The sequence below is a fragment of the Mytilus californianus genome, unplaced genomic scaffold, assembly GCF_021869535.1.
Source record: "Mytilus californianus isolate M0D057914Y unplaced genomic scaffold, xbMytCali1.0.p SCAF_5, whole genome shotgun sequence".
Classification (NCBI taxonomy): Eukaryota; Metazoa; Mollusca; class Bivalvia; order Mytilida; family Mytilidae; genus Mytilus; species Mytilus californianus.
The window spans coordinates 77,546,179-77,567,253 of record NW_026262701.1 but is presented as its reverse complement, the minus strand read 5'-3'; the positions used below and the strand labels follow the sequence as shown (position 1 = coordinate 77,567,253).

At 32.6% G+C, this 21,075-nt stretch overlaps 1 protein-coding gene across 5 annotated transcripts; it reads right to left on the bottom strand.

Moving 5' to 3' along the window:
• Window positions 1-752: 752 nt before the first annotated feature.
• LOC127701487 (monocarboxylate transporter 12-like) lies at window positions 753-20,032 on the bottom strand. 5 transcript variants are annotated; one of them, XM_052205363.1, is made up of 9 exons: window positions 19,918-20,032; window positions 15,654-15,714; window positions 11,408-11,478; window positions 10,339-10,651; window positions 8,908-9,051; window positions 7,274-8,452; window positions 6,208-6,387; window positions 4,330-4,455; window positions 753-4,001 (listed from the first exon to the last, which is right to left on the bottom strand). In XM_052205363.1, the coding sequence occupies exons 4-9, from the start codon at window positions 10,607-10,609 to the stop codon at window positions 3,814-3,816; spliced, it is 2,088 nt and encodes a 695-aa protein (XP_052061323.1). In that variant the 5' UTR covers window positions 10,610-10,651; window positions 11,408-11,478; window positions 15,654-15,714; window positions 19,918-20,032; the 3' UTR covers window positions 753-3,813. The 5 variants fall into 5 exon arrangements, with proteins under 5 accessions (XP_052061323.1, XP_052061325.1, XP_052061324.1 ...); XM_052205365.1 differs by lacking the exon at window positions 19,918-20,032 and adding an exon at window positions 17,729-17,877; XM_052205364.1 differs by lacking the exon at window positions 15,654-15,714.
• Between the last annotated feature and the right edge of the window lie 1,043 nt (window positions 20,033-21,075).

The window sequence follows — 21,075 nt, the reverse complement described above, 5'->3', positions numbered from 1 at the left end:
AAACAGGGCCCAAAATCCAATTTCTAAATACACGGTAAGATTCAGCATATTAAAGAACCCCAAGAATTCAAGACTTTTAATTAAACCTCATTGAAATTGGTAGATATCGACCACGCGCAATTGGATTTTTTGTCTAGATCTGTTTGATTTCATATTGTAGGTTAAAAAGATGTTTATCATCGTTTTTACCTGTATAAGAATGATTGTTTGTGGATCGAATCAGTTAACCAAATAATTCATCCTTGTTTCACTTTGAATGTTAACATTCTTTTCCTTTTAAAAGCTGAATACATGTGTAACCCATCTCCAGCTAAGGGGTTTAATTGAAGGTCACACGAATACGGATTTAATGAGGTCAAATTATCCACTTGCAAGTAAATAATTCATCAGCAATGTTTCTTAGCGTATTTCGACAAAATTGAGCCAAACTGGCTGCTAAAAGCGAACTATTATTTCACTATTTCACTTTCATTAATGATTGAACAAAAAGAAAACTATGCTTTATTTTTTTCATATCTCCTAGCTAATCTTGCCCCTTTAAGAAGCAAACAATTCTATATCTTTTTCATCTGTCTCCTCATTGTAGCGAACAGGTTTTGCTCCATCAGAGGAAGGTATCAAATAGCTACTTTCATTTCAAGTCATTTTTGGAAAGAGCTATTTTTAAAATATAGAGTAATCACAGAAAGGATCTGTGCTTAACAGCAAAATTCATTATATATTGAGAAGCACTAATGCATAGATAAAGTCAGTTTAGAAAGATACATTTTATTAAAAGAACGTTTGAAAATATGCAAGATATCTTTCTCCTACATCTTTTATTACATCACTAAAATAAAATATATCGTAAAAGTCAACATTTTAAAACAAAAAAAAATGTTTTTCATATATTACAACTGACATTTAATATGATACCAAAGTTAATCTTGGTATGGTTTAATAGCTAAAACTAAATATTTCATAAATATACAAATGGTAGTCTAAATGTTCTATTATTTAATGCAAAAATTAAAAGTTTTCTTGTATAAGTCTATAAATAATGATAAATATGGATAAAAGTTCTTATGCAGTGTGTGTGTAAGCGATGCTTCCCTAAAACAGATATTTTTACGAAATCCTGTAATTGAAAACAAATACAGATAAAATCTTCAATAATATTTGAATAAAATATGAGAAATACCAACTCCTCAATATTGTGTACATCTTATGTATGTTCAGACAGCGCTATTGTTCTGTAAAACCATAATGGCAATTCCTCATTGTAGCCCAATGAATAAAATAATAATGACTAAAATGTCCTGTTGTCGAGTAAATAAAACGGGTGTAAAATCTTTCTTATTGGTCATTATAAACCCTTGAAATATTTTATGCATACCACGCAATAACACTGACCACATATATAGATGTATGCATCTATGAACTGACCAAAAATGTAAAAATGCAATAAATATAAGAATATCAAATATACACATACTAACAATAAATATATACCTTATTTGTAAATTTTACAATTCTTGATCAATTCAAAGGAAGAAACGTACTTCAAAATTGTCTCATTAAAAAGCAAGAAATGGATATCACCCGTAATGAAATGTAACAAAATTATTTTTATAAGATATTTAGTGAAAAAAGTGGTCCAACTAAAAAGTGATACATGGCAATGATGCAAGTATCTAATTCATAATATGATATACTAATGCACAGTCTAGAAAGAGTTCATAATATATTTGATAGTAACCAATATCCAGTCAATTTAATGACATGATAAACTTGAAATCAGAATTTGAAGACAGTGATTAATTTGTAGATCACAAACATACATTTTTTCAGATTATACTATCAATAAAATATACGGTACTTGTGTTTTACACAATTATCATTTATCTAAAAAAAATAACTAAAGATAGCAGGCTTATAATTAGGTATGTCTGACGCGCGTTACGCCTACACAAGACTAATCATATGCGGTCTATTCAAAATGGTTGGCAGCCCAAATCAAACAGTGGTGTTGAAGAGCCTTAAAAACCACAAATTTTGCAAAATACGGCTAACGCAGTCTATGCCTAGATAGGTAATCCTAAAAGCAGTTACACATTAATCGCTATACATACAGCTACTCACCTATTCAGTATTGGCTTTTGAATGTTTTGGTTTGAACGTTCGTGGTAAAGCCAGAAAAACACTTTGGACATACCAACATTAAAGTGTTGTTTCCGTTTTTCAGTAATGTTAACAATTTAACTTTTTACCAAACAGCAAAAAAAAGGTAGTTTTTAAATGAGTTACAATTTCCGAAACAAGCACTAGTAATTCAATGCAATGGTTATGATATTGTAGTGTTTTATGTGACTTACATTGAGATTTTAAAAGTCGAAAGAACCAAACTATGTCTATTGTACCTATTAAATAGCCTTTTATAGTTGAGGTTAAATAAATAAAGCCTTAACATGGTTGACTTAGAAAGTATAGATTTGTTTACGTTATCCATAACTATTGAATAATGCATGTTTTGTTATCAATTTTCTTCCATTATATACAGATTTTCATTTCACATTAGAATAAGCAAATGAACATGGTTTATATATAAAATTGAAAAGAAAAATTGTAATGAATTATCATTCATTATCAACTATGATGATGTAAATATATAGAAATAAACCATAATTTTTTGTCCTTATAAATAAAAAAGGAGCTTTGGAAAAGGAAACAATAAAACACATTTATACAAATGAAATCATCCTTTCAGACAAATATATATAACATATTATTCATATTCAACATTATATCTACATGCATAAAACTAATCTCACTCACATGTTATCCCTCCTATTATCATACAATATCTAAATAAAATAGATACATTCATACCTCAATTCTTGCACAAAATACAGGCATTTGTTTACAATCAAATATTTAAATTCATATTGCAGTTTTAGTTGAACGAAGGTAAACTGCTTATATGTATTCACATAAAGTGTTATTAGAATTTACAATAAACGAAGAGCATTATAAATCAAAAACTGATATATCTTGATAAGAATTCAAAATATACGATTTAAGAATATGAAATGGAATGAACTGATACAAACATTATGGTTCAAAATAATATTGGCATTACAATCATGATGTTGAAAGCTCATGTTAAATTATAAGCAACAAACATGAACATCATTTGGTATTTGTTGCATTGCACGGAAAAAAATTGCAAAATATGAAATAATGCTTACTAAAATTGCAACAAAGCATATAAATGCAGTATATTTTAGTCTGATATAATCTTTCTTATTCTGTAGTTTACAGCACCTTCTTGTATTTTGGAACATACACGTTTCTGTATTGTGAATGGAACCCCATTTATGAAACTGACTACATGTATTGCAAACGCCTTACAGATATAACGAGTTGTCTTCAATAACTATGGTGACCTACCCCCTTAATTGAACAATTGTATATAAGACAATCACTTCAATTCACAATATATAATATTCATCAGATGCCACTACTTTAATCATGCAAGAGAGGAAAAAACTTTCATGAAAAATTGAATATTGCAAATTAAGTCTTGTTGACGTAATTTGATTGAATGTATGATTGTAACACATGTAGTAAACGTGAACTTATATAAATATAGTTTTTAGAAAATAAAGCACGTATAAAAAAGACAAGCTATTCTCCATATAGACCACATTCTACTGAAAACTGGATTAATAAAGAAACAATAATAATTGAAAAATATCAGTAATAAAAACGTTCCTCGGGAGACAACTAACTAACGAATTTAGAACATGAAACTAAATGCATTGAAATTGTATTCTACACTGCCACTGGCTCATCTGCAGGATCGTCAGCTATGAAATTCATTTCTGTGTCGGTTGTGAATGCATTGTTACGTTTAACACAAGGTAAATGTAACGCTAAATGGAATAAAGTTCCTACTAAAAACATTCCACCTCCAAGAAAGAAAGATGCATCATAACTTCCACTTATTTGTTGTACATAGCCTGCAAAAATAATCATAATGATCAGGAACATTACAACCGACATGTTTTACCTTTTAAAAATGCAGTTATCATTGTTGTGGAAAAACAAGGGAATCTAAATCATAACTTTGCTTTATCGTGTTAAATATTACTCAGAGATAGGTAATAATTAAAAGACAATGTAAATATATATATATATATATATATAAATGTTTAATTTCTCATGCTGTTACAGGAAAGGGCAACGAAAGAAAACTTGCAATAATCATCGCAATTTCACGATCTACGCGAAAAACAGAGTGACGAGTGCTTTGTGATTGGACTAAGAAACTTGAAATATTCTACCAACCTGCCAAAGGAGGGCCGTATATACCAGCAATACCACGACATAATGTCAACAAACCAAAAGCATTGGTCAGCTTACTGAGCCCTAGCAGGTCACATAAGATTATTGATGTCAGTGAAATGTAGGCAGCTAAAAATAAAACATTAATATTTGTAGATTATTCATCCATCAAATAAAGATCATTTGTGTGTGTGTGTGTGTACTTTTGCACGTTGTTTATTTCAGTTTTTTATTCGTTTCATAATCTCATAGTAGAATCATCTATCTTACCCTATTGCCTCACCCCTAGGAATGATTGTATATATAAACACGAACAAGCTACCAGAAAAACACAAACGCGTTCCATACACCGACGTACTCTTAATAAAAATATATTTAAGGGTTTATCAAAAAAGAGTCTTCCAGTAGGAATCTGCATAGCAAATCTACACAACTGAATGTGGAACAACTGGTTGCATTAAAATAGGAGGTACACAATGGTACTAATATATATGGTTACATTGCTGAGAAAGTTTCAATAAATTGCTATAAAAAAGTAATATAACAAAAACAACAAACTCAAAGGAAAATTCATATCGGAAAGTCCCTTATTAAATGGCAAAAATCAAAAGCCCAAACACATCAAAACGAATGGAAAACAACTGTCATATTCCTGACTTGGTACAGGTATTTCCTTATGTAGAAAATGGTGGATTAAACCTGGTTTTATAGCTAGCTAAACCTCTCACTTTTATGATAGTCGCATACAATTCCATTATATTGACAACAATGTGTGAACAAAACAAATAGACATAATAGGTTAAAATGTCAAAAATAGAGGTACAGCAGTCCACATTGTGTTATAATCTTAATCACTATAAAAACAAACAATTATGTGAACAAAGAAAATCAAAATGGCATATAGACAAAGCACATAAGCAAAAATGAATACAAAAAAATGACCACAGCACAACACGTTGGCGGGATGCATTATAAGTACCGAGCCTCGCCAAAAGGATATTACCAAAAATGGACTTGACAGTAAAGGTTACTAATTTAAAAGAACACTATAACATATAAAATATTTTAGAAAAACGACGAGACGTTCTTTGACATAACCCTGGTTCATCAACTTTCAGCCCAGACACTTAAATTAAGACTTAAACAAAAACCGACAGGAAGAAATCAAAAAGTATTTCATCGCATAAAGACTTGCATAAGTCAAAATAGGAATAGACTAATTTAAGTCCGATTTCTGACTGATGTAAGTAAAATCCGTAAAATTAAAAGTTTTAATTTGGTGCATCCGAAGCACTTTTCTGGATTTCACACATCATCAGGAACACTCAAACCAAAGTATATGTAAGTATTTCAATAAGTGATGAACTATGTGACCAAAAGGGAAACAACAAGAATAGCCACATCCATCAATGGCAAACTTTGCATGAGGGAGTTTGAACCTTAGTATCTTAATAATTATAAAAAAGAAGATGTGGTATGACTGCCAATAAGACAACTCTCATAGCGACGGAGAATTTAAGATAAGTATGCTATAAATTATGTCAGTAGCGAAGTACCGACCCCTAAGCAGACGATACCCTCGGGGACTTGCAGTCCATCAGCAGCGGTATCGAAAAAGTGCTAGAAACAGGGAAAAACACATTTGGGTGCAACCGAGGCACTTTTCTGGATTTGTAATTTATAAGGATGTATAAGTACTTAAATACGTGAGAAGAAATATGGCAAACAGAAACTTAAAAAGAGTAGCTAGATCCATCTTTGGTCAACTTTGCCTGATGGAGTTTGATTGGAACATAAATTCTTTCAAGTGGTTCAGAAGCAGTTTTGGATACAGAAAATTCGGGTATCATCAGTTAAAGTATTAAATACAAAATAACTTACAAACACATAATCCATACACCACAGAGAATACAATTAACAGTTCATATGTTGTACATAATGGCTGCAGAAACAGACTGATTGTACTGATAACAAGGGCCACGTTGTTGATGACAAGTGCATCGACGTTCTTCATGTCAGCCAACAGCCCTGCTAAAACTCGACCAATAGTATTGGCAATACCTGAAAATAATGTTAAACCATATCTATGGAGTAAAAGGAAAAAATGTAGTTACTTGTAAAAATAAAGAATATTTACAGTAAAACATTCGTACTGTCGAAACAGAATAAATGACAAAATGGGGATAATTCAGTGGTTGTCGTTGGTCACTGTCTTATCGTATTTGTTTATCGTTTATTGTTTTGTACAAAAACAATGTCGTTAGTTTTTTAGTTTTAATTGTATTACATTTTGCCATTTCTGGCTGACCTTTTACAGCTTACTTTACGGTATAGGTTTTGCTCATTGATGAAGGTCGTGTGGTGACCTATAGTTGCTACCATCTACGTCATTTGGTCTCTGATGGATAATTGTATCATTGGCAATCAAACCCCATCTTCTTATTTTTATATTAATGTTACAAGATATTCTATAACAAAAATGTGTTAGCAAAATAAAAAAAATATCCATGTGCTATTTCTTACATATTGATAAAATGGTTGTGTTTGTCTTCAAATAATTTTAAAACTGAATGTTTGAGAGACTTTGTGTTAATGGATTTATATTTAATTTATATTGTGTGATGGTTATTATTTAATTCAATACATGTAAGTGCATGTTCATCATTCTTTTCTTTATATAACGTGACTTGAGTGGAATAAAATATATGTGCATGTCAATCTGTGCCTAAAAAAATCTATACCCGCTAACCCGAAAGCTCATTTCAAGTAAACACTCTTTATAAGTCTAACTACTATTTTAATTATTTTCGATTATGTAATTTACATACTCATCTTTTGGGCTTTGTTAGGAGTTGTCTTATTGTCATCATACCACATCTTTTTTTTATTAATTTGATAGTTACTGAGAACGGTTATAACTGGTAGCCGTTATATTCTGCATACTTACCGATAACTGAAAGTAGAAAAGCTGCGTCTGTACTGGTGACTCCTAAAAGTACAGCCCGGTCAACAAGGAATGTGAAAGGAACATAAAATCCTGACATGGCAAATAAGTTCCCTAGACACAACAAAGCAAAGTTTAAATCTAACAATAAAGAAAAGTCTAACATTTCTTTTAACGTGTCTACGACGGATTTTGGCAAACATGTACAGTTATCCCATACTGATGATTTTGGAACCTCTGACACACCTGGAATTGATGTAATACTGGTTACATAGCTATCCATATTGGGTTGAGAACGGAATTGTGGGATATGGACGATACTTCCGCTGTAAAATATGTCTTTTTTATACAATGGTCTAGCAAAGTCGTCTTTATGAGCAACAATATCTCGGTATGATCCTACCCTCATTTGTGAACCAGCAGGTGGGTGAAGTTTAGGCTTTTTCACCTCCTTTACTTTTGTATAGCCATTTTCTATCAATGGTTGAACTTCGTAAGCAGCAATTGCTATTCCATTGGATGGCCGATTTACTTTTATATCTGGTTGCGATTTATCTGTTTTATCGTCGACAGAAACTGTCACCTTCTTATCTGTATTAGAAGACTGCGATCTGATGGACGATCTGATGGACAAGTCTGTATTTGTTACAGACTCATTGGGAGTCACTATGATTTTCGGAGTGCCGGTGGGACTACCAGGATTGCTTTCTGGATTTCCCTTGACAAAATATTCACTTGGAACTGACCAAATGTCTGAATCCTCTTCGTTCAACTTATTTTCTCTCATAAGTTTTGCCTCCCTCAATTTGGCAAATGTTTTGAGGTCTTGAACACTAGACTCCGACTCCGTTGTGATTCTCCGGTTTCTTTGAGCTTTGACTTTAAAGTGATGACGCATTTCGTCCTTGTCATCTTCGGTTATCACCTTCTTCTTTTTCTTTTTTGGCTCTAACGGTCTCATTAACATTGCACAAACGAGACAATTCAGAATAATTCCAGCTTGTAAGAACAACAAGTTTCTCCAGTCAAATATTTTCAACAAGTAATCATTTAGTGGGGAGAAAATAAAAGTACCAATACCAGAGCCACAGACTGCAATACCTGTTGCCACAGCTCTCCTCTTCTCAAAATAGTAACCAACACTTACGATAGATGGTAAATATATCATACCAAAACCAAGACCTGAAAATGGCAAATCAAATAAGCATAATTAATCTTACAGACATCACATTTTGAACGACAGTTTAAGGCATTTGGCTAGTATTGAAATACAATAGCGAAAACAATTAAACAATAACCGGTACAATATAGTTGATCTGAAGGTGACAATTATAAATATGAATATAGATATCATATTCATGGTCAAAATGTGTCCATTGTCCTTTTCCAACTTTAAAACGGAGAATATAGTTCCATATTGAATAAGATCAAAACAATTTTTGAAGTATTACAATCTTTTACTTTGACAGTGAACTGCATGATATAGATTTATGTATTGAATAAAAAAATAATTGTTTCTGCATCTAAACAATCAAAAACACTTCTGTATTCAAATTAAAACAATCTTATAGTTATAATGACTGGCGGTAATCAGTATTCTGTAATGATGATAAATTAATAAAATAGCCAGTATTTACCTCCAAAAACCCCATAAAATAATATAAGTAAATCTAGGTTTGGAGCAAATGATCCCAACAGGAATCCTGCACATGCGACAATACTTCCTGTAAAAGCGACTGCTCGACATCCAAATTTATTGACAAGCCCGCTCACTATCGGTCCTGTAAAACAGAAAAGAAATTAGAGACTCCCAGAATTGTTTATCGCTCAATCTGCTTGAGCATTATTGACTATTGTATGCTACTGACATAATATTCATAGCAAATACCTCATAAGGACCTATGCGATACCATAGCTTCCTTTAATTCGGCAGTGTTTCTGCTAGAAATTAAGGACAGAAACTCGGTATTTTATAGAAAGGACTCTGATTTGCGGTTACCGAGCGTCACTGAGTGTTTTGTTGACGAAACGCGCGTCTGGTGTATAACATTTTAATCGTGGTATCAATGACGAGTTTATTTACTATTGTCACAAACTATATCTTTTCGTGTAACATGCTATCTTGGAAAATCGTTGACATCAGTTGAAAAATTACATGATATTTATTTACATTTTGCATATTGCCTTTTACTAGGCATCGAAAAGATGGATGGAGTAGGTACACTCTTAAGTACATTGTAACACCCAGTAAAGTTTTTAGATACAATGGAAAAGGCCGAAAAGCTTTCAAAAGAAAACGTAAAACCTACATTGCTTAAGTCAACTTTGTGAAAAAAAAAAGAATTTGTAATAGTTTTAAGTTAAAATATATAGTGTTTATAGAATGGACAAGATGTTGTTGTTTTTTCACGTTCACAGAAATTAATGTTCTTGGCTTCTCACGTCTGGTATTAAGACCCGTTCGTTTTCTGAGGAATTTCTAGATTCATAGTCATTTGAGTAATGTCTAGGTAAAATACGGACATACTTGAAATTAAGCTATGTCATTGGGTTCCTATTGTTTATGGCGTTGTACTAATAAACATAAGGTTTGAAAAATAATAACCAGAATGAATATATTCTGAAAGGGCGAATTACATAAAGGACAGTCAAGTGTGTGGAGATCTACATGTAATTTGCTTTTCACGTTATACATAGATATATTGCTTGCGTTGCTTACAACTAAATTATGGCCTCTGATTAATAGACACAAAAATGTTCACTACTGGATAAACTTTAATAACAAAATGTCTTCCTTTTTTTCATTAACCTCCTTGGCTTTGGTCTAAGATTTAGGCCTAAAATTAAGATTGACTCCATTTTTATATGAAAGACGACACGGTGCAACGGTGTTGTGCATTATGATTGAATTCCTTGGCATCACAAAACAAACTTTTGTGCATTTCAATTCACTATCAGACCGTGTTAAATATTCGGAACAGATGTACCATGAATGTATGGTCTTATATATTTGGAACAGATGTACCATGGATGTATGGTTTTATATCATAAGTAATAAATCCACTTACCTGCACACAGATAGACTCCACACAACAGGGACCCAACCAAAGCAACTTTACTGTTTGGTGCTCGGAAATATTCCGAAAATATTGGCAGCAGTACTCCAAAGGCATATCCAATACCGTCCACAATGATGTTACAAAACAAAGAAGCTAAGACTATCATCCAGCCCCATCCACCATCAGGGGGTGTCGGGATGAAATCTTCCAAATCCCCTTCATCGAGGGATTCCTCCGACTCCGTTCGCTTCACTTCAATAATTTTACCATTTTCCGTCATTTTTTCCTAAGGACTTATTCCTAGATTATAGATGAATGCCCACTGTAGAAACATTAGAAATATTTTCAGTAATATTTTATCTACGACATAAAACAATAAACAGTATTACACACCGAATAGTGTTGTTGTACCTATTTACTTTATTATATTACCATGCCAATGTGAAGGTTGCGAATAATTAAGTACAACCATCATTACGATCAAACGGTGCGTATATATATATATATATATATATATATATTCACTTGCAGTGCTTCTAGTTTTTAATCCGCTAGTAATTGAGGTTATAGCGTTGATAGTTTGAATTATTTCTACACCACGTTTAAGAATACCGTTTTTACATTTTCACCTGACTAAAAACTATCATTACTATAATGTACATCTTGAAATCCGTTCTCTCGGGAAAATTGAACGAGGAAAAAAATCACAACTGACTGAAAAAAATATTTTATTGATGTTGCTGCGGGAAACCAATCTATTATATTGGACATCTGTCGAAAATAGAAAATTATTTTTCAATATTGCCGTGAGAACAGTTTATGATAAGTAACTAAACGCGTTAGTTTATATGCTACCAATGATATTTTCAAATGAGGTGTACTAAGACGATATATCTGTGTTGATGGGCATAATAAAAAGCATTCCATCAGCGATAACATTTTAACACTATTAGCTTTAAACCAAATGTCCTTGAAGGACTAAAAATATATAAAATATAAATCTTATGTAAAATGCATTTACTATGTCACTGTCTTAGATACAAAACAATCTGTCACGTGATTTTATCATATCCCATACCTAAAATGAATCTTATTTTGGTTTGACGGTCTTCAAGTACCTTTCATTCTGAACGAATGACCGCAAAGCCTCTGAAATAGATAGCAAATGTTTACTGTCCGTGTTGTTTACGTAGTTCACCAGCAGTCAAGGCAAATACATTCATATTTTGACAGTTGGAAAGCATTAAAAGCTTCGTACACATATCAACAACAAGATAGAACGGTATACTGGTATATATTTGTTTATTCATTAGCAAACACTGACGTGTAAGAATCAAATACAATATCTTATCTCGGACTTTTGAGTTTTTGGCCTCTTTAGTCATTTGTCCTTGTGTACAAACGATGTAAAATAAAGAAACTACTCGGAAGATCTACTTGTATTAAACTAATACACTTGGACATTATCCTATTAATGTGAAGTGCTAGCTATCGAGTGGCACATTACTTCGTCGTTTAATATAATTTTGTAATAGTATGTGTCATTACTTTTATATAAATATTTTATATTCATAGTCACATATTTGGATAAGCTTTGGACTCCGCCTTCATAGTTAGCATAGTACTCTCAATCTAATCTACAATACAGGTGCAACCGATAAAATTCCCAATCGAAGAGATTGTTCTTTAGAAGTACTTTATCTGCAATATTTTATTTGAGGGGAAATGGAAACCCGAACATAAAAACAGCAACACCAAGTTCCCTAAAAGACAAAAACATTAAGATATTACAAAAGACAACTACTTCATTTGGGACTGACATATAAACATGTGACTGGGTCAATCTATATTTTCCCATCTCAACCCTGCATTTCAATGTCTATCAGTTGAATAGGGAAAGGTACATGGAAGAAATTATAACAAAAATAAGTTCAGAAAAAGCACTTAGCTCCATTATACCGATATAATAGACAACAGAACCAAAGCTACAAAAATAACACAAAAAAAACTAGGAGTACTGCAAGCAAAGCTCTCAAAATGATTCCACAGTAACTTGCAAAGTCCCATAATTTTCTAGGTGCACAATATAATTAATTTATATGGTTACGATGGTGAGAAAGTTTCAATAAGTTGTGATAGGGGGTTTAGGACGAGTCGTCGATACAAATTATGTAACCCCTAATAAAGCAACAGCAAAGTCCACACTAAGGTATGGTTCTAAAATGATTTTGATTAAAATAAAATAGAGGTGAACAATAGCATTATATGAATGGTTGAAATTGTGAGAAATATTTAAATAACTGTAACAAAGGTTTTAGGAGGAATGCAATACAAAAAATGGGTATGGGTAAACCCTTCCCTCCCCCCAACAAAATAAAGCAATGGCAAATTCAATGCTTTGGTAAGAGAAACCCCCAAAATGATTCAGATAAAAACAAAATAAGAGGTGCACATAAGCATTATATGGTTAAGATTGTGAGAAAATTTCAATAAATTGTAATAATGGGTTCAAGAGGAGACTCGGATTCAAATGTTTTCTATAGTGTGCAGATATGACAAAGTCCACGTCAAAGTGAACCCCAAAATTGTTCAGATGAAGAAATTAAATAAGAGGTACAAAAGTACATCATGTCAATACGATTCGGTAAATGTTTCGCAATATTCTGTCAAGCGGTTTGGGAGCAGTTCTGGATAACAAAACGGGACAGAAAGACGAACGAACGAACGAACGAACGAACGAATAGACGGACGTACTCCCCATCACTATATACAACCCGCTTTAGAAAGCGGAGGTATAGTAATATCTTATCAAAGAATGCTCACAGTTACTGAAAGCAATGTAACAGTACCATCAAGTCATCCTATACTCTAATATCGGTGGCAGAATAAAGGTATAATAAGAGTCTTTATCTGATCCCTCAAAATCTACTAATAGTATATAAATGTATGTAAGTTTTTCTGATGAATGAATAGTATGATTCTATTTTGGCACTTTAGAACAGAAATGTCAGTTATGATGTCATTATGACTTTTTTACACATGATTATTTTTGGCAAAATTAGACAAGGCCTTGCTATAAGAAAATTTGACCCACATTAACATCCTTGTCTTACCTAAAAATATATTTAACCCACAATAACGTCTTTGTATCAGATATCGTTTAGCAACAATTACAATCTTTTCGGGTACTACCTTCGCTCATGCATATCTGAATATTAATAACAAGGTCACAAAATGAGGTCATGTTGGCATTTTTTGCAGTATACAGCCCCAAAGAATGTGCAATAGTTCAAAAATATAAATACTGATATTTGAAAGATGCATTGTCTTGTGAACATCCAAAGGATGTAATTTGATAGATGTAAAATTCCTTTTGATTTTCGAAATAAAGAATTTTACATTCAACAGAATTTCGATATAGTAACAAAAGAATAAAAATTTCAATCTTGTTTCAAACCAAGAATTAGCGGGTTGGTATTAATCCCCAAAATACTATATAGACGCAATGATTGAAACTCAACTGTATAATTATGAATTTTAGCAAAGTCTTTTAAGCTCAAAAGAAAGGTGTTAGATCTATTATGATTATATGACCGTAAATGGTGAAAGGTGTAATCCCACTTTTATATATCTTATTTCTGCAGAATATTACTCCCACATTAAATCTCTATATCCATGACATGTTTGTTTCTAAACATTCAGAGGCAAATAAAATTTCAAACAATGACGCCCTGAGCAACTTGAATGGCATAATAAAGTTAAACCGCCATTAGAAGACAAGGAACGTATTAGTATAGGGTCACATTTATGTCCTACTAGGCGTCATTATTATAAGGTTGTTAGCTTTTTTAACAAATAATGCTGATTTCAGTTTAGCTGGACAGGATATGATCGCAAGGACTGATTAATTGCGAACAAACAAAAAAACCAAATGGCTATACTCCATAAGAGCCGTATTACAAGACTACAAATCTACCCTCAGTTATATATGAATACAATAAAGAGGATGTAGAGTATATCGAAACGTGATTTTTACAAAACAATCTACGGACACAAATATCGGATTTGTTAAAGAAGTTTTTCCGACCTTGCGAGACACAAATGGGTAGTAAAGGTCGTTTAACATCTCGTTATGGTAGCAATCTAAGTAGCAGTTGGAATATACTTGCAGCTGTAGCAATTATTCAGAGAACAGGTACCGGTTCATGATATATCAATATACGAACTGAAGTCCTGATTGTCTATTTAGATAATAGAAGTTTTGTTAATCAAAAAGGAATCTGCACATGATTACTCGATTAATTCGGAGGACATATTGTCGAGATCGAAGCGAAAGCAATGCCGCAATCGCATTAACAGGTGCGCATCTTCCCGATGAGGAATTAATGAGACTTTAGTTTAATCTGAAGAGGTACGTAAAATTCATATTCGTCTTAGAACATAGTGAAGCAGCCTAACACATGTATTATGAGTAATGTATAATTAAGCATGAATTGTGGGAAATGAACAATTTTTTTTATATAATTTTAAGATTGAGCTAAAAAAAAAAGTGAAAAACTCTACCTTTGAAAATAAGTAAGTACCGTCAACATTTAAACACGTAAACGGGTATATATGCATATCCTCTCAGATTAAGATTGAAGCAGACAAGCATAAAAAGATGACGTGCCATCGTCGACATTTAATAAATGCCAAGTTCGATCGAACAGGTACAAGGACTGGTATAAACAAATATTTCAGATTTGATAATCTTCGTGTTTTCTGATAATAGACAATTGATGACAATTAAATAAACTCATCATAGATACAATACAAGGATTAAAATTTTGTATGCTAGGCGCGTTTCGTCTACAAAAGTCTCTACAGTGACGCTCGAATCAATAAAAGGTAAAAGACCAAATAAGATACGAAGTAGAAGATCATTGAGGACCCAAAATTTTTGAAAGGTTTTGCCAAATACCTCTAAATTATCTATTCCTGGGGTAGAATATCATTAGGTTATCAATTCAAATAAGGTAATATTTACAAATTAAACATTACGATACAGATATGAATTAACAGACTCAATGATTGCAACGTCTGTCAAGCATAACGCTTAGTTTAATGTTTTGGGAGGTTCATCGTAGACCAGCTTAAATGTGTCCTTCACAAAAGTTGAATGCACTTTTCAGTTTGTGGACAATTACGCATAGTCATGGTTACTTTGATTTTCCACAGGTAAAAATAAGAAACCCGTGTAATTTCGAAGTCAAGAGAGATCTATGACTACAAATAAAACCTTCAACAACTTTTCACGTCGTCTGCTATATGAAAGAAAATCTTACCCTTATCTCTATGTCCTCAATTGAATGGTTCGAACAAGTGTTTCAAGTTGAATATCTATATCTGTAATAATAGTATATATATATATATATTAAATGTTCATGTAATCATGCATTTATAGATTTAATACAACTATGAGTTTTCAAATAAAGTTTGTCAGTTTATTTTCGACTTGTGAGTTTGAATGTCCCTTTGGTATCTTTCGCACTATTTGCTTCAGATTTGACGTTGAAGTATCCTTAACATAATTATTGAATCGCACGAGCATCTCATTGTATCCTTTCCTGGAAGATTTATAAGCATGAGGCATGGAAGGTCCAAAAGGTTAAGGAACTCAGTGGACCTGACATAATGGAGATGGTATAAGGTAAGATAACATTCAATAGTTGGACGACGACCATTTCGGACAAAATCCGTACAATTATTGTAAATGACAAAGTATTAACACAAAACATGCATGTTAATGAATTAACCGTTAAAAAAGGTCTTACTTATTCATTGACATGGAACTAATCTGTTGTAAAGTAACAGAAGACTAAGTTGTAACAATTCGTTGCCCAATTACGTGTCTAAATTTCATATACACTGACCCACATGTAGGTCATAATGGTCACTTGTCAAGATAGGTGTCGAAAAACGACACTGATTGACGTTAGAGTATCAGCTATCATTCCGAGGACCTAAATCTTTAATTGTACAAGCAGATAACTGTCACAATTGTCCTGAACTAAATCAAGTCTTAAGGTAAATGTGTACGTTGTAGCCAGATAAGATATGACAGTGATGTCCTTAAACCTGTAATGTATTGATGGAAGCCCCGAAGTATTTGTTTTCTTTAATCTCCTATGAGGAGCTATTCATGCCTATTATTTGAAAGCATAATAACATTATGTTATTAAAATCGAATACTTACAAATACTTAATTATGTCATTAAATGTACAGCGAAATATAAATTAATATAGTTTATCCTGTTAATATAGTACAGTGATTTATTTAACGACTTATTTCGGTAAAAATACTAGTATCTTTATGAGCATCTTCTTAGAAAGGAACTGTTTCACTAACTTGTGTGTGTCTTTTTGTACACAAGAAACGACCTTGAAAAATAAATTCTCTAAGACTCGAGCCTTGTTAATGGAATTTAGGGGTACAGTTTTTTTTTTATTTTGAATTTTTTTATTATATGCTTTTGTTGAGATATGAATTACTAATACTTCGGAATTCTATATTTCCAATTCGTTTAAAGCAAATAAGATGTGTCCAAATTTTCATGAATAAATATTGCAATCCCCCTTTTCAAATATCAAGATTTTTGAAAAGCAACACATGAATGTTAAATCTGAACAATGCATCTTTAACCAAAGACAACAGCCGGCTAATTATAATGCGTCTTTGTCTAATGATAATGCACGCTTTTCGTAAAACCCATAGGCCTATACACGTGCATTTTTACAATGTGTACGTACATGTAATTTTCGATTAATAGGACATTGACCCTAATACGAGACAATTTGTATCCTTGATGCATTATCAGCAAACCCTGAGTAAATATTTATATTATAGGTTATCTTAATATAGATAGAATACGTTTCGAACTAATCTATAGGTGTGAACGGCGTTCCGATATAGACGGAATTCACACATTTCCCAGTTTGAGATGTATCTATTCATTTCTATTTGGTTCGGAGGTCAAAGTTGTTGTCTTTCCTCGGTTAACAGTCAAATCAGAGAACCGCTCCGACCTGAGTGTCCTCCTTATCCCAAAAGGGATTAATAGATCCATGTGCCTCCCCTTGTTCTATTATGTACGCTCGTTTTTCCGTGCGTTTGCAGTGCTATATAGACGAGACCTGACCGAGTGAGTCAATGACCTAGCAGGATTAACTGTGGAGAATTTAGAATGAATCAAACTGGTCCATTTATTTTGGGAACGGCCCCATAGTGCTTTAGATTCTCAAAGGTGGCGCATTAACTCCAGAAATAGACAAGTATGCGTCTCTTAACCTTGACATATCATGAGAACATGTCAATCGATATGCTAACACTCTCTAATATAAAAAAAAAATAAGGGCCTACCTGACAACCACATGGTCATCCTAAATTAATACACATTAGTCTTATATTAAATCTTGGAATCTCATTCCAGGGCTCTGGTTAAAATCTCGTTGACTGAAAGTCAGCTGATTGCACTTACAAACGTGATGTTGTATTAGTCACATTGTAACATCATCAGGGCTATTGATTAAGTAAGTACGCGTAATAAATTGATCTAGATTAAATCATTATTGAATATTTTCATCTACCTCTTCATTATGTAATGAAACCAGGTATCACGCGATCATGGCTTGCATTCGCTTAAAAAATGAACCTACGTACATTAACTATACAAACAGGAAATATGCATCGTTACAGAAAAACAGGCGTTCAAACTATGTGGGACTACGAGGGTTGTTCCACGTTGTAATATTCAGAATCGTTGGCCATTGACAAATGAAACGTCAATCCTTTTTATAGTCAGGGCATCAATTACTCATGTTTTCTGTATTTAACGAAGTTTACTAATCATATTAATTTATTTTTTGTATTCAAACTAAATTCAAAAACTAATATTACGCACGAATTATTTAAAAGACTCCACAACGATTAAAGAGGTTTCTTAATAAGTTATTTATGATTACTTCACACTTAACTTTGATTATTCATGCTTACTCGTGTCATTCAATTATACAATAACGTAACGGTCGACACAAGATTTGCTGCATAAGGAAAATGTCTTTATGAATCTCAATAAATCATTTTTTTTCCCAACGAGAATACAACTAACTACATGTACTATAGTTTAACAACTCCGTTTCGTTTTATCCTTGAATTTCTCAAATTAAACATGTAATGAACAACAGTACTAAATTATTCAAACTTCTCTGAGAAACTAATAATAGAATGAAATTTTGCTTGACTGCATTTTTCGCAAATCTTGGCAGAACACCCATCTTATTCTGCAGTTGCCGTTTTATAAATAAAACATGATTGTCCTTTGTAAATAATCTAATTTAATTTCACGAAGAATTATCACACAAATGAGAAATGTGACAGTTTTGTAAATTTGTAAAGAAAATAACAGGTCACAAGTTCATCATCTCTCATCCGTCTCCAAATTAATTTGAATAGTAAATGCTTACCAATCAAACACAAGTTTTATCTCCTGACTGACCGCTATGGAAGTTTTAAGTCGTGTACTATTCAAGAATACTTTAAAAGTAAATAACCGATTATAACCCACGTACATAAACAAACATTTATGCTTCAAAACCGACAGACCACTGAAGATTAAAAATTCTACACACAATTACATGCTAGTGTCGCCACTAATAATACGTTTCTTCATTTAAAATCTCCCAAGACGGTGTACCCGTAAATCTGTTAAAGGATAGTTTACAATTGATGAACAGCGTTTCTATTTTATTAATTTTTGTAATTTCATACTCAGAATTTGCCATATGCGCCTTTTGGAATTGCATTAGTTGTAGTTAAATGAAATAAAATTCTCCTTGACATTATGATACAAAAGTACAGTTATATAATTACGGAAATACAGACTGGTTGCCAATCTATTAAAGTTGATGCCATATGTGGACCAAAAAATCAATATTGATAAATTAGTAAACAAAATCGAATGCAATCGATTGACGTTATGTAATCAGTACCCGGAATTTCTGCTGACAATCAATAATTGTCAGTATATTTGAAAAGGAAGTAATTTATGCATGTTTGACCAAATTGTATTGTTATAAGTGGACAACAATACATACGGTGTAATCACACAAATTCCAATATTAAAATTGTGTTTTGATATCGTAGCCAGGATACAAAATTAATAAAATATATCAAATGAATTAATGTTAATCTATACCATCGGATAAAAGATCATTGTTTATTTTAATAAATTATTTGCGAAAACCTCCATTGAAATGTCTTCCTGTTACCTTGTGATAGCACGTTAAAAATCCGTCTCAGCGTGTCAGTCTTGTAAAAAGCAGGGTTAATATTCATATTATTTTAATGCGTTCTCGTCCTAATATATATATATGCATTTAATTTGCCACTGGACGTTAAATCATCATCATCGATTGTGAATAATGGGGTTTTAGTGTAAATATGTGTTTATTTGACCTAAATTCAGCTAAGCAAAAAATATACCAAGAACACACGTTTAAATGAAATTTACAAAACATTTGCCCGGTTGAAAGAACACAATATATGCTTACCTTGACTAATTGATCTTCAATATTTAATGACAATGTGTAAAATCTCGGAATAAAGACATTCTTCGTACTCTGCATCAGCTGATCAAGATAAAAATAGAACAATTGATCTATATTCACACCGAGGCACTTCCGACGGGAAATTCCTTCTTATTCATACCGCCCTTGTTCAAAAGATCAATGCTTACTAAATGGTACGTAGGTCGTCGTTTCCTAAAAAAAAAAATGAAAAAAAAGCAAAGCTACACGTATACAAAAGAAGGATTTCGCTTTGTCAACCAATTGTAAAATGTACAAACTTAAGAGATGATCATTGACCCTTATTTGATCTTATTTCTAGCGAGGTAAATGGGTCAAGTTGGGAGTCAAGGCCTCAGTGCAGTTCAAAGATCGCGATGCAGCATAAACAAGTATAACAAAAAAACCGAACTCCAAGGTAAATTAAAAAAAGGGGGGAGGGGGGTAAGTCCTTAAAAAACTAGCAAACAGAACGAATGAAAAACAACTGACATAATCCTAACTAAGTGCAGACATTTCCGAAGAAAATGGTGGGTTAAACCTGGGTTTATAGCTAGCTTGCGAGTTGATTGTTCATGGTCGATTTAAGTGTGTCCAAAGAGTTTTCAGCGTTTTAAATAAAGATGTAAAAGTCAAATGTTAAACCCCAAAAACTTATAAGTTTTACAAAATATATTTTAGCTGATTTCTTCAAATCTACACAAACAGATTTTTAGTGATGACTCCGTCAGTTGTTTGGTTTTTTTTTTTAAATCGGGAGCTTTCTTAATTTGATTAATTGATATTTGTATACATAACGCCAAGTGGCAAATATTTTATGCACATTCAGGATGAGAACAAATTAAAAATAATGAAGTAAGTATACTGTACACAAGTTCTGCATCGGTTAGGATGAAGGGTAAATCATTCGGCTGCCACCGGAAATGCATGGAGGGCATGTTAAACAAGTTCACATAAATGTGCATACTAACCTACAGACCCTTGATTGAGTTGCTGGCACTGCTCCTACACGATGCATCGTATTTAATGTCCCCATTCCGACCGGACGTGACAGCGTATCTATACATCCCGTATAGCCAAACGGACGTCCCACTTGATCGAGGTTTTTACTTCAGAACGTGAGAAGTACAGGGATGACCAAAC

Bases quoted from the DNA above. Each gene is read 5' to 3' on its own strand.
- LOC127701487 (XM_052205363.1), bottom strand. From the start codon at position 10,609: ATGACGGAAAATGGTAAAATTATTGAAGTGAAGCGAACGGAGTCGGAG. The intron at 4,456-6,207 runs GTAAGTTATTTT...TTTTATTTTTAG, and splicing joins GGTGTATGGATTATGTGTTT to CTGCCTACATTTCACTGACA. The intron at 4,002-4,329 runs GTTGGTAGAATA...TTATTTTTGCAG, and splicing joins ATACGGCCCTCCTTTGGCAG to GCTATGTACAACAAATAAGT.